Source organism: Amphiprion ocellaris, chromosome 6 (assembly GCF_022539595.1).
Source record: "Amphiprion ocellaris isolate individual 3 ecotype Okinawa chromosome 6, ASM2253959v1, whole genome shotgun sequence".
In the NCBI taxonomy this organism is placed as follows: Eukaryota; Metazoa; Chordata; class Actinopteri; family Pomacentridae; genus Amphiprion; species Amphiprion ocellaris.
Genome location: NC_072771.1, coordinates 16,458,061 through 16,470,215, shown reverse-complemented (window position 1 = coordinate 16,470,215; position 12,155 = coordinate 16,458,061). Strand labels below are relative to the sequence as shown.

Here is a 12,155-nt window from a genome sequence, read left to right as displayed (position 1 = left end):
ATAAAAACCAAAAAGATCTACATTCATGCTGCAGGAAGCAGACAGTATTTCACTTTTTATCTTAGTTTAGTCAGAAAGATAGTTGATAATGTGTGAATTGTTGCAGCTTGTGAGCCGTAGATGGTTTTAATCTTTGGGCCGAGTGTCAAAAAACATTTAGAAACCTCATTTAGAAACATCAACAAAGCACTCGACAAAGATTTGAACATCATTAAAGGGAAATCCAACTTTTGCATGACAATGTCAAATTAAAGGACATTTATTTCCAACGTAAATGTTATATTCATCCTCTGGAGCTTTCTCTTCACATCGTCTTCCACCTGGACTGGTTTGGTCGGGAGCATGTGCAACAAACATTTGAAAAACTGCACTTTAACATCAATGAATGACACTGAAGTTTAATCTCTACATAAATGAGACTGAGTCTGGATGTGCTGCTCTGTCATTAACTCCTAAGTTTAGGGAAAGTTCAAACAAAAGAGGACAGTTTAGATTAGACTTGAGAATGAGTTTATTTTGAACAAACATCTCAGACTTTCTCAGCTTCAGCACCTACAGCAAGATATTTTAACAACAAGCAACTCAAGAGATCCAGAAGTTGGAGAGAGTTAGCTTTAGCTGAGCCAAAGAACATGTGGGACGCTAACCTAGCAAACATTTCAGACTTTTCTCTGTGAATTCAGAGAAATAACTTACTATTTAATGACAGAGCTACACATCTTAACTCAGTCTCATGAAAACAGACTCTAATTCAGTGTCATCCATCCATATTAAAGTGCAGTTACCCAAAATGTTTGTTGCATGAGCTCCAACAAAACCTGTCCAGGTAGAAGGCAACTTTGACAAACAGGAAGTGGACGATTCCAAGCAGATTTATAGAAGGGGGAACCGGACTGTACTAAGTGTGGTCGAGTATAGAGGGGTGTTTTGTGGGTTTTTAAGGCTGATAATGATTATTACTGAGACATTTGGAGTAGATATTCATTTGCAGTAAATGAAAGTATTTAAAATCTTGAGTTAAACTGAGAAGAACACAAACTAACAGAAAACTTTGTTGATACGTTTTTGTTTTGCTTGGAGATGTTAAGATAAAGGAGTTTTATTCGTGATGCATAACCAATCAAATCACTCCAGAAGACAGAGCGACCACAGGTAGATTAAGGTTCAGAGCCAAAGTAGCGCCATTTTTAAATGTATTTATTACCGTAAATCAGTAAAAAATACAACACTGATAATCAGTAAGTCAGTCAGCCCACAATTACTACAATTCTACAATGTATGTCTCTTTCCTTTGACTTGTTATTTGTACAATATACGATGTATAGGATGGCATTTTTTCATACTATGATGTTTTCTAAGAGACATACTCTGTTTGTTCTGGCTCTGGGCTGCTGCACTGCTCCTCTGTTGTTTTCTGGATTGTACTCAGCTGCATGCCTTCGTCCACCCGGCCTCCGTTGACTCGTCCCGCCTGCCGTCTCTGGAGCTGAAGCTGGATTGGAACAGACCAAAGTACAGTCCAATCACGATGCCAGCTGCCTCTCAAAAGGCTCCTTCATCTGGCGGAACTTCTTCTGAGGGGAAGCTGAGCTGGCCCGGCAGAACTTTGGAGATGTGTTCCAGTGGTTGGTGGATGTGTAGGGAGATAGAGAGGGACCTTTGACTTGTTCAGAAAGGAAAACAGGGAACCCATTGGTAGTTTTAGTTTAGGGTGCTACTGCGGTGTGCTTTTGGGCTTGAAGAGGTGAACAGGAAGAGGTTTTTTTTTCGTATTGATTATCTTTTTGTTCCTGGTTGGAATGCCCATCAATGTCAACGTGAAGTTCACTTTTATTTCTGTTTATTTATTTTTATTTTACTAACACCCATTTGCTTTTAACCCCCTCACATATTGTGTTGTTGTAAACTTACTCTTTCAAATAAATACTCGTCTAACCCTCTGGAAACCAGCGTTTGGACTGTTTTGGTGTTGCTCCTCTCCTACTTCAGACAGCCGGGATAAAACAACGTTTTGTGGACCAAAGGCAATACTATGATGTTTTTAGAGCGACATGCTATACTATGATGTTTTTAGAGCGACATGCTATACTATGACGTTTTCTGGGGGACATGCTATACTATGACGTTTTTTGAGCCACATTGCTGTATTATGATGTTTTTTGGACCAAAGACTATACTATGACGTTTTTAAGAGCGACATGCTATAGTATGACGTTTTTAGAGCGACATGCTATGCTATGACGTTTTAAGAGCGACATGCTATACTATGATTTTCTTTGGACGACATGCTATACTATGACGTTTTTTGGACCAAAGGCTATACTATGACGTTTTTAAGAGCGACATGCTATAGTATGACGTTTTTAGAGCGACATGCTATACTATGACGTTTCAAGATCGACATGCTATACGATGATTTTTTTTTGGACATGCTATACTATGGCGTTTTTGGGTGACATGCTATACTATGACGTTTTAAGAGCGACATGCTATACTATGATGTTTTTTGGACGACATGCTAAACTATGACGTTTTTTGAGCCACATGCTATACTATGACATTTTTAGAGTGACATGCGATACTATGACGTTCTTAGAGCGACATGCTATACTCTGACGTTTTTAGAGCGACATGCTATACTATGACGTTTTTAGAGCGACATGCTATACTATGACTTTTTTGGGCAACATGCTAAATTATGACGTTTTTTAAGCCACATGCTATACTATGACGTTTTTAGAGCAACATGCTATACTATGACGTTTTTAGAGCAACATGCTATACTATGATGTTTAAAGAGCGACATGCTATACTATGATGCTTTTTGGACGACATGCTAAACTATGACGTTTTCAGAGCAAAATGCTATACTATGATGTTTTTAGAGCGACATGCTATACTATGACATTTCAACATCGACATGCTATACGATGTTTTTTGGACGACATGCTATACTATGACGTTTTTTGGGCAACATGCTATACTATGACGTTTTTAGAGCGACATGCTATACTATGGCGTTTTTAGAGCGAAATGCTATACTATGACGTTTTAAGAGCGACATGCTATACTATGATGTTCTTTGGACGACATGCTATACTATGACATTTTTTGGACCAAAGGCTATACTATGACGTTTTTAGAGCGACATGCTATACTATCAGGTTTTTAGAGCGACATGCTATAGTATGACGTTTTTAGAGCGACATGCTATACTATGACGTTTTTAGAGCGACATGCTATACGATGACGTTTTTTGGGCGACATGCTATACTATGACATTTTTTGGGTGACATGCTATACTATAATGTTTTTAGAGCGACATGCTATACCATGATGTTTTTTGGATGACATGCTATACTATGACGTTTTTAGAGCGACATGCTGTACTATCAGGTTTTTAGAGCAACATGCTATATTATGATGTTTTTAGATTGACATGCTATAGTATGACGTTTTTAGAGCGACATGCTATGCTATGATGTTTTTAGAGCAACATGCTATACTGTGACGTTTCAAGAGCGACATGCTATACTATTACGTTTTTTGGGCGACATGCTATACTATGACGTTTTTAGAGCGACATGCTATACTATGCCATTCTTAGAGCGACATGCTATACTCTGACGTTTTTAGAGCGACATGCTATACTATGGCTTTTTTGGGCAACATGCTAAATTATGACGTTTTTTTAAGCCACATGCTATACTATGACGTTTTTAGAGCAACATGCTATACTATGACGTTTTTAGAGCAACATGCTATACTATGATGTTTTAAGAGCAACATGCTATACTATGATGTTTTTTGGACGACATGCTAAACTATGACGTTTTTTGAGTCACATGCTATACTATGACATTTTTAGAGTGACATGCTATACTATGACGTTTTTAGAGCGACATGCTATAGTATGACGTTTTTAGAGCGACATGCTATGCTATGACGTTTTTAGAGCAACATGCTATACTGTGACGTTTGAAGAGCGACATGCTATACTATTACGTTTTTTGGGTGACATGCTATACTATGACGTTTTTAGAGCGACATGCTATACTATGATGTTTTTAGAGCGACATGCTATACTATGATGTTTTTTGGATGACATGCTATACTATGACATTTTTTGGGTAACATGCTATACTATGACGTTTTTAGAGCGAAATGCTGTACTATCAGGTTTTTAGAGCAACATGCTATATTATGATGTTTTTAGATTGACATGCTATAGTATGATGTTTTTAGAGCGACATGCTATGCTATGACGTTTTTAGAGCAACATGCTATACTGTGACGTTTCAAGAGCGACATGCTATACTATTACGTTTTTTGGGCGACATGCTATACTATGACGTTTTTAGAGCGACATGCTATACTATGCTATTCTTAGAGCGACATGCTATACTCTGACGTTTTTAGAGCGACATGCTATACTATGACGTTTTCAGAGCGATGTGCTATACTCTGACGTTTTTAGAGCAACATGCTATACTATGACTTTTTTGGGCAACATGCTAAATTCTGACGTTTTTTTAAGCCACATGCTATACTATGACATTTTTAGAGTGACATGCTATACTATGACGTTTTTAGAGCAACATGCTATACTATGACGTTTTTAGAGCAACATGCTATACCATGATGTTTTAAGAGCGACATGCTATACTATGATGCTTTTTGGACGACATGCTAAACTATGACGTTTTTTAAGCCACATGCTATACTATGACATTTTTAGAGTGACATGCTATACTATTACGTTTTTAGAGCGACATGCTATACTCTGACATTTTTAGAGCGACATGCTATACTATGACATTTTAAGAGCGACATGCTATACTATGATGTTCTTTGGATGACATGCTATACTATGACATTTTTTGGACCAAAGGCTTTACTATGATGTTATTAGAGCGACATGCTATACTATCAGGTTTTTAGAGCAACATGCTATATTATGATGTTTATAGATCGACATGCTATAGTATGACGTTTTTAGAGCGACATGCTATGCTATGCTATGACGTTTTTAGAGCAACATGCTATACTGTGACGTTTGAAGAGCGACATGCTATACTATTACGTTTTTAGAGCGACATGCTATACCATGATGTCTTTTAGACGACATGCTATACTATGACATTTTTTGGGTGACATGCTATACTATGACATTTTCAGACCGACATGCTATACTATGACGTTTTTTGGACCAAAGGCCATACTATGTTTTCTTGAAAAACATACTATTTTGACAATATACTGCACTATGACATTTTTTGAACCCAGATCATACATGACAATTTTAGGCAACATCCTATCATTTTGCACTTTTTGAACCACATAATAATCAGTTGGGTTTTTTTGCCGACATGCTATACTATGAACTACAGGCCATACTATGTTATTCTTGAAAAGTATACTATACGTTGACATTTTCTGAACTACATCCTATACTATGTCGTTATACACGGAGTGCTTTGGTTACATGTTGATTTATAATCTAGAAATTTTTCTGTTTTGTTTTTTGACAGGATTGCCACAGACCTGACCGTGAACACCGCTGACACCCACCCAAGGGAGACGCTGCCTCAGATCTCAAGGCTGCTTGGTCGTGGTCTTTCTGGTCCTGCTCCAGAACGCCTTCATCAACTACGTCTTGTTTTGAAGAGGCCCTCAAATGCTGCCATCTCTGACCTTAAGGAGGAATTGCTACTTTCACTCTGTAACGAGACAGCGGTTATTTTAAAGACCCAGCTCCTGGTGGCTTTGAGTGAAAGTTTAACATCCATCAAAACGGAACTACAGACAGTTAAATATGAGCTGTTGGTCAGTATTTCAAACATCAAGTCTGACCCGGCTGCCCTAAAGCACGCTGTGGGTGAAACAGAAACTTCACTCTCCACATCACCGACGACATCGTCACACTCCAAAGGAGAGCACCTGCCTGCTGAACTTTTAAAAGTGGACTATAAATGTGAAGAATGTGAGCAGCAGCAGACTGTGAGCAGCGGAACAGATGTGATCAGAAAGAAGTCATTTTCTTTTTTCTTTTCTTTCTGGTTGACTTGATGCTGTCAGATGCAGATGTTGGAGCTGATTCTGATCTTTCAGGATAAAAAGCTGCTTTTCCTTCACAGACTTTTCAGGAAATTATTCTCTCTGGTTTTCTCTGATATTTATATTTTTATTGTCTCTGATTATTTCATTATTTCTTTATTGTAAAAATAAAGTTACAGGCATAAAGACTCATTTAGTTATTTTAATCCTGAAATCTTTGATGTAGCAGAACTAAACTTCCATTTTCCTTCTTGTACTTCTGATACGAGAACTAAACGTATCTTCAACATGGATCATCTGCTTTTAATGAATCAGCAGCAACATCACAACAACAAATGAGACAATTTTCAACAAATTAATGAAACTGATGTCATTTAAAACTATCAGAGTCTGTTTTAGTGTCAAATTAAAGCTGATTACTGACAACTAGAACATTAACGTTACTGTTTTAATCACATTTAAGTTTCCTGAACGTTACATTAATGTCAACCAGTCACAGTTTTATGAACTTAATGAACCACATTACAGGAACACAACACACTTCAGCTGTTTACATGAAGCTCAACACATTAGCTTGATGCTACGTTAGCTTTAATCAGACTACGACTGAGCAGCTAGCTCGGTTAGCATCGCTAACATTAAAGCTAATATTTACTATGCTAACTTTCTTCTCTGGTCAACACACACTGAAACAAACTCCACCAACATCTGGAGTGCATGGCACACATTACATCTGACACTAAAGCTGCATATAAAATGCATTAAAAGCGGCACCGATACGAAAATAAACATTTACTTACCGAACTATCAGAGTCCTTTCAGTGTCTGCTGGTAGAATCAGCTGAAGGTAGAAAACTGGTTAAAACAAGCCAACGGGCAGGAAAACTGTCAGTGGAAAATATTCTGCTGCTCCACCGATAAATAAACCAACAGTTCTTATATCGAATTAATCCAAACGAGGAGAGCAGAGTCTCTGCTGCCTCCTCCATAGGACCTGTCAATCATTCCAGACCGGACTGTCAATCAAATAGTCCCGCCCCCTAGCTTCGCAAAACTTTAACGCTCTATAAAAAAATCAATACTGATTTATTTTAAGATCGGCCACCTGATCTCTCATTCTGACCATGAAAACTCACGAAAAAAAATGTATGTACAGTCTATGCACCGTACTCTGTTTGGCTCCACACTTGCTGATGACCACTTCCGGTCTCAGAAAATGAAAAAACTGACCTTTTTTCGTTTCTGTCTCTTACTGATTTTACTTTCTTGTTATTCTAAATATAAACCGAAAATCAAAGCATTTTTAAAAAAAAAATCGTATATCCCTTTTTTATCATGAAAAGGAAAAACGCCTTGTATTTCAATTTTAATTTTTGTATTTTAAAACGAATATCAAATAACCATTCGTTTTTTGTTTTTGAATACCCCTTTCAGAACGGAAAATCCAATTATCATATCCGTACACGGACCGTGGTGGATGACTGGTGTGTGTGTGGGCTGTGTGTCTGAATGTTTTTGTTAAAAAAAAAAAAAAAAAAAGTGGCACTGAAACGAGTGAGAGCGCGTATCTTTGCAGGCTTCAGCCGACAACTACAGTTGTAGTTGTCGGCTGAAAAACTACAACTCCCGGCAACAACGTCACTTCCTGTTGATGGGGACGGGAGCCTCTCAGGTATGGACACATAAGAATCATGTGACAGGTCATGGCCACAACGTGATCACGCTTATTTCAACGTAAGAAGTCCTCCAAATACCGGTGGTCTGGTTTATAAAGAGTTTTGTTGTGTGCACTTTATTGTGTATTTTTACAAACCCATCACTGCAACGAAAAAGCACCCTGAGACCTGGTGAATGTGTGAAATGTTAGTGTAACTCCCCAGATTTTATATGCAAAAAGAATTATCGATCTATCTTATCTGGTTTAAAATCTACAGCCAATCAAAAATCAATATGCAAAACGTAGCGCCGGCGCTACGCTGGATTCTGAAGGGTTAAAGTGAACTGTGTGCAACAGGCGGCTGGGGAAGTCTGACGTTGGACCAACCGGCTCAGAAAGATAATGACCTGCGGTGAATAAAACTGCAACAGGACTGTTCCTGAAGGACGACCTCTCTCCCCACTCTCTCCTCCTTCCCACTCCTCACCCACTGGGTTTTACAGCAGTCATTAGCAGCTCATATCCACTCAGGGTGGAGGCGATGGGCCCGGCCTGTGTTTTTCAGTCGTGAAAGGGAGCCAACAGCCCCCCATTTTAATGCTTTTTAAGGCTCATTGACATGGAGAATGAGGGCCGTGGGATGCTTTATGTGCTGGTGGGTAAACCTCAGCAGGTGAGCCGGAGTCGCAGTAATGCAACGTCTTTAATGCATGCTGGGCCTGTCGAAACTATGGAGTGGTGCTCATTAGATCAACAAAGAGGAAATACAAACAAACAGCACCAAAGGGTGTGCTACTTATCAGGGGCAGCCAGGTATAAAGCATGCAGATGTGCACCCGCTGACAAAGACACTTACATAAAGTTGTCCTTGAAACTTGATGTATGCAGAACATGCAGTGGATGAAAGCCAAACTAACAACAGGATTTACAAGGTCCCTGGAAATCTAAAGGCCTGAGCAGGAAGCAGAACATAATGACAGAAGACAATCACAATTTGATGTGACTGTAAGCAAAGTGAGTAACAATAGCTGCCTGTGAAAGTCTATGGTTCATCGAAGTCAAAGAACATGTATTTTATTCCTGTCACACGCTTTTGGTCTCTTATCAATGTACTTTAAATCTAGAGTCTATGTTAATGAGCCAATGAACAAAAAAGATATTTACACACACACATCATCATAATATGTTACTGTTATTTTTTTTATTTCCAAGTCACATCACAGTTTAAAGACAGAAATAATTGCACACTTATGATTTATTCTTTCATTTTTTTTTACAAAAATATTATTTACACTGAAGATGAGATGAGTCACAAAATAAATAGACAAATATTAAAACAATTAATCAGTATGGCGTAGGACACTTTTATTTGCACTCAGCATAACCGGAGTCTCGATCCTGCAGGTCTGGACAGGAGACCTCCCCGGGCAGCTCCTCAAACCTCTTTCCTTTTTCATTCTTGTGGCAGCCGTCTGGCCCTCAACCGTGTTTGGACATGCATTCTCATAGCTGTGAGCACAGGACCAGCGTTGTGGCAAGATGGCAGCAGCGGCGTCGGTAAAGTCACTCTCACCCAGTTAACGCCGGCGATCACTTCACCAGCAGGAGTAGGAGAACAGCGGGTACTGGCTCCACTCGGCCACGTTGCCATGGTGATAGCCGTGGTGCACAGCCTGCGTGGTGTAGTCGGCGGTCAGGTGGTGGGTAGGGGGGTACTGGGCGGGACCCGGGCCGCTCCACTGACCCAGGGGCTGCTCCGCTCCGTAGGGGCTGTAGATGTGGTGGCCGATCACCCCCGGCTTGCCGGCCTGGGCCATGGTCATGTTCAGCACCCCGGTGTAGTCCTGGGGCCCCGGGAGGTGCTGGGGGCCGCAGTGGGAAGGGCCGATCTCTTGCGTGCGGGGCTTTGAGGAGTCATGATCGGGCACGGTGGCGATGTCGGGGACCCTGGACTCGAAGCTGCTGCGTCCCGAGCCACTGTTGCTGCTGCCAATGCTGGAGGAGGGAGATGGAGACTTTCCGTACTCGTGGAACCTGGAGAGTAAAAGGAAGGCGGTCACTGCTCTGCTCATTGAAACATTATTAACTTATTAACCCAACCCACTGGCCAGTCCCCCCACATTAAGAGCCGGGTTCTGCTCAAGGTTGCTTCCCTGATAAAAGGGAGTTTTTCTTGCCACTGTTGCCTTAGGGCTTGCTCTGGGGGTTCAGGCACATGGGTTCTGTAAAGCGTCTTGAGACAATTTGACCTGTAATTGGCGCCATATAAATAAAATTGAATTGAATTGAATATTGTGTAACTTCACCAGTATTCACCTGTAGGGCTGGTAGGAAGCTGAAGCAGGAACCAGCTGCTCGGTGCTGTACATATCCCTGGTATCTGCTCCAGCAGGAGAGTCCGTCCTCGCATTCTGCTCCCTCTCAGCCCCCCAAGGAGAGTAACGCTCCTCTTTGACAGACTCGTCATCTTTCCTTTTGGGCAGATCCCCTTCCTCTCCGTCGTAACCATCAAATGATGACTGGCAGAAGTCTGAGAAGACACAAATCATCAGTTAAAGATACAAGTTTTCAACAAGAGAGAAGGACATGAATGGAGGAAGAAATGAAATGGTACCTGGTGGACTGTCCTCTTCAGCAGAGTCCCTTTTCAAAATGTCAGACATCTTGGTTCTTTTGTCAAGACATGCTGGGTTCTTGTTGGAACGCCTGCTGAGGGACGCAAAGATCATTTCAACAATATTACAATCAATATCTTCAATAGAATATTCTCTAATCGAGTGCTTTATGAAGTCTAGTTCATGAATTTGAAACACACCTTTTTTTATTGGTGCCTTCATCCCGGAAACCCTTTGCAAAGGGGTTGTGATCAATCTTCAGCTTTGTGATCTGCAGGAGGAGAGATGTGCTTTCAGTTAAAGCCTCTGTGTGTAATATCTGCTGCCCTGAGCAGAACTTAATGTTGGTTTGATAGAAACCCACCTTGGTGTTCTGGTAGGCGGTGACTGCAGTGAAGGATGTTTCGGGGAAGGTGAAAGTCTGGAAAACACTCCAGCGGACACTGAACAGGTCGTCTGCCTGGACGATGTGGAAGCGCGGATGGTAGCGATGCATGGAGTGTAAAATGATCTGCACAGAGGAAGAGAAGTTTAACTATGCAATGTAAGAACAGCAAACTCTCCAACAACCTTCAGAAACATCTTGTGGCACCGCGTCTCGTGTACTTACATGGCCGTGCTGGTCGAGAGTGTTGTTGGTGAGTTTGAGCTTGAGGAAGGAGACGGACTGCTTCATCCAGTGGCTCCCCGGGGCTGGAGAGTCTGGGTGGAGGTAGGTCCTGCAGGGAGGCTGAGGCTCCGCTTTTCCTGCCACCTCCCATTTCTCTTTATTCCACTGTAAGGAAGGAGACAGATAATTTGTCAGCCTCTCTTGGAGAATCTTCATCTTCTTCCCACGACAGAGTGGAGAGTGATGGCCGGCCAGTACCACCCACGGAGATAGGGGGTAGCACAGTGGGCTCCCAGCAGGGGATAGACAAACAGGAAGAGATAGCACCCTTTGATGTACAATGTCGGGGGGGGGGGGGGGGGGTGATAAACAGGGGATGTCTTGTCTGGGGGTACTGGAATCAACTTAAGGACATCTACAGCCAAGTGGGAAGTCAAGGTTACTTTTCATTGTTGGAAAGTAAAAGAAATGAAACTTTTCTCAGTGAATAATAGCCGATGTCAACACTTAGGTCAAGGAAAACCATTTACCTTATACCTAAAACCATCCTCAGGGACCATGTCAACCAGTAAGATGTACTTGGCACATGGGATAAGGCCGGATAGATTGACTTTGCAGTGTGGAAACATCCTCCTGGAAAACAAAGAATGCAACATGCCTGAGAAAAATAAGCAAACTTCTGAGACACAAAAGACACAATTTCCCAACATTTTGCACTAAATCTAATCTTTCTGTGCTCTTACCTGCCCGGTTTAGTGATGATCATCTCTGTTCCTATTTCATGAAAAGTCTTCCAGAGTTCAGGGTCCTCCAGAGTCATCCTGATGTTGCCCTGAAGGTAGGCATCAGGGCCGGCAGCCATGGAGGAGGGAGGAGGGCCGCTGAAGTTGGACTTCAAGTCTAGAAGGAAATAAGATTCGTTATAGCCATGCATAACTGAAGGTGATACAATCTGTGGTCAAGAAAGGTCAAAAAACACAAAACTTGCTGGAAAAATGAGAAAATATTGGCCAAAAAGCACCCTGTAAAAGCAGTAAAGGTCAGTTTTCTCTCACCTCTGATGGATTGCATTCTTCAAGCTTGAGAAGTTTTTTGCACAAAAGGAAGATAAACAATCCAAGAGTCGGCGATATCCAAAGTGTGTCTTCAGCTCTGCTCTGCCTCATGTGAGAAAGCAAAATCCAGCAGCAGGAGTCAGAAGGTCAGCCGGACTCGT

At 41.3% G+C, this 12,155-nt stretch overlaps 1 protein-coding gene across 1 annotated transcript; it reads right to left on the bottom strand.

Moving 5' to 3' along the window:
- Positions 1-8,951: 8,951 nt before the first annotated feature.
- tbx16 (T-box transcription factor 16) lies at positions 8,952-12,155 on the bottom strand. Its single transcript, XM_035952187.2, has 9 exons — positions 11,995-12,155; positions 11,683-11,839; positions 11,470-11,572; positions 10,940-11,104; positions 10,694-10,840; positions 10,530-10,600; positions 10,329-10,423; positions 10,031-10,244; positions 8,952-9,748 (listed from the first exon to the last, which is right to left on the bottom strand). The coding sequence occupies exons 1-9, from the start codon at positions 12,008-12,010 to the stop codon at positions 9,310-9,312; spliced, it is 1,407 nt and encodes a 468-aa protein (XP_035808080.1). The 5' UTR covers positions 12,011-12,155; the 3' UTR covers positions 8,952-9,309.

Coding starts and splice junctions, on each gene's coding strand:
- tbx16 (XM_035952187.2), bottom strand. Junction 10,841..10,939: donor CTCTCGACCAGCACGGCCAT/GTAAGTACACGA, acceptor TCCTCTGTGCAG/ATCATTTTACACTCCATGCA. Junction 9,749..10,030: donor GCTTCCTACCAGCCCTACAG/GTGAATACTGGT, acceptor TTTACTCTCCAG/GTTCCACGAGTACGGAAAGT.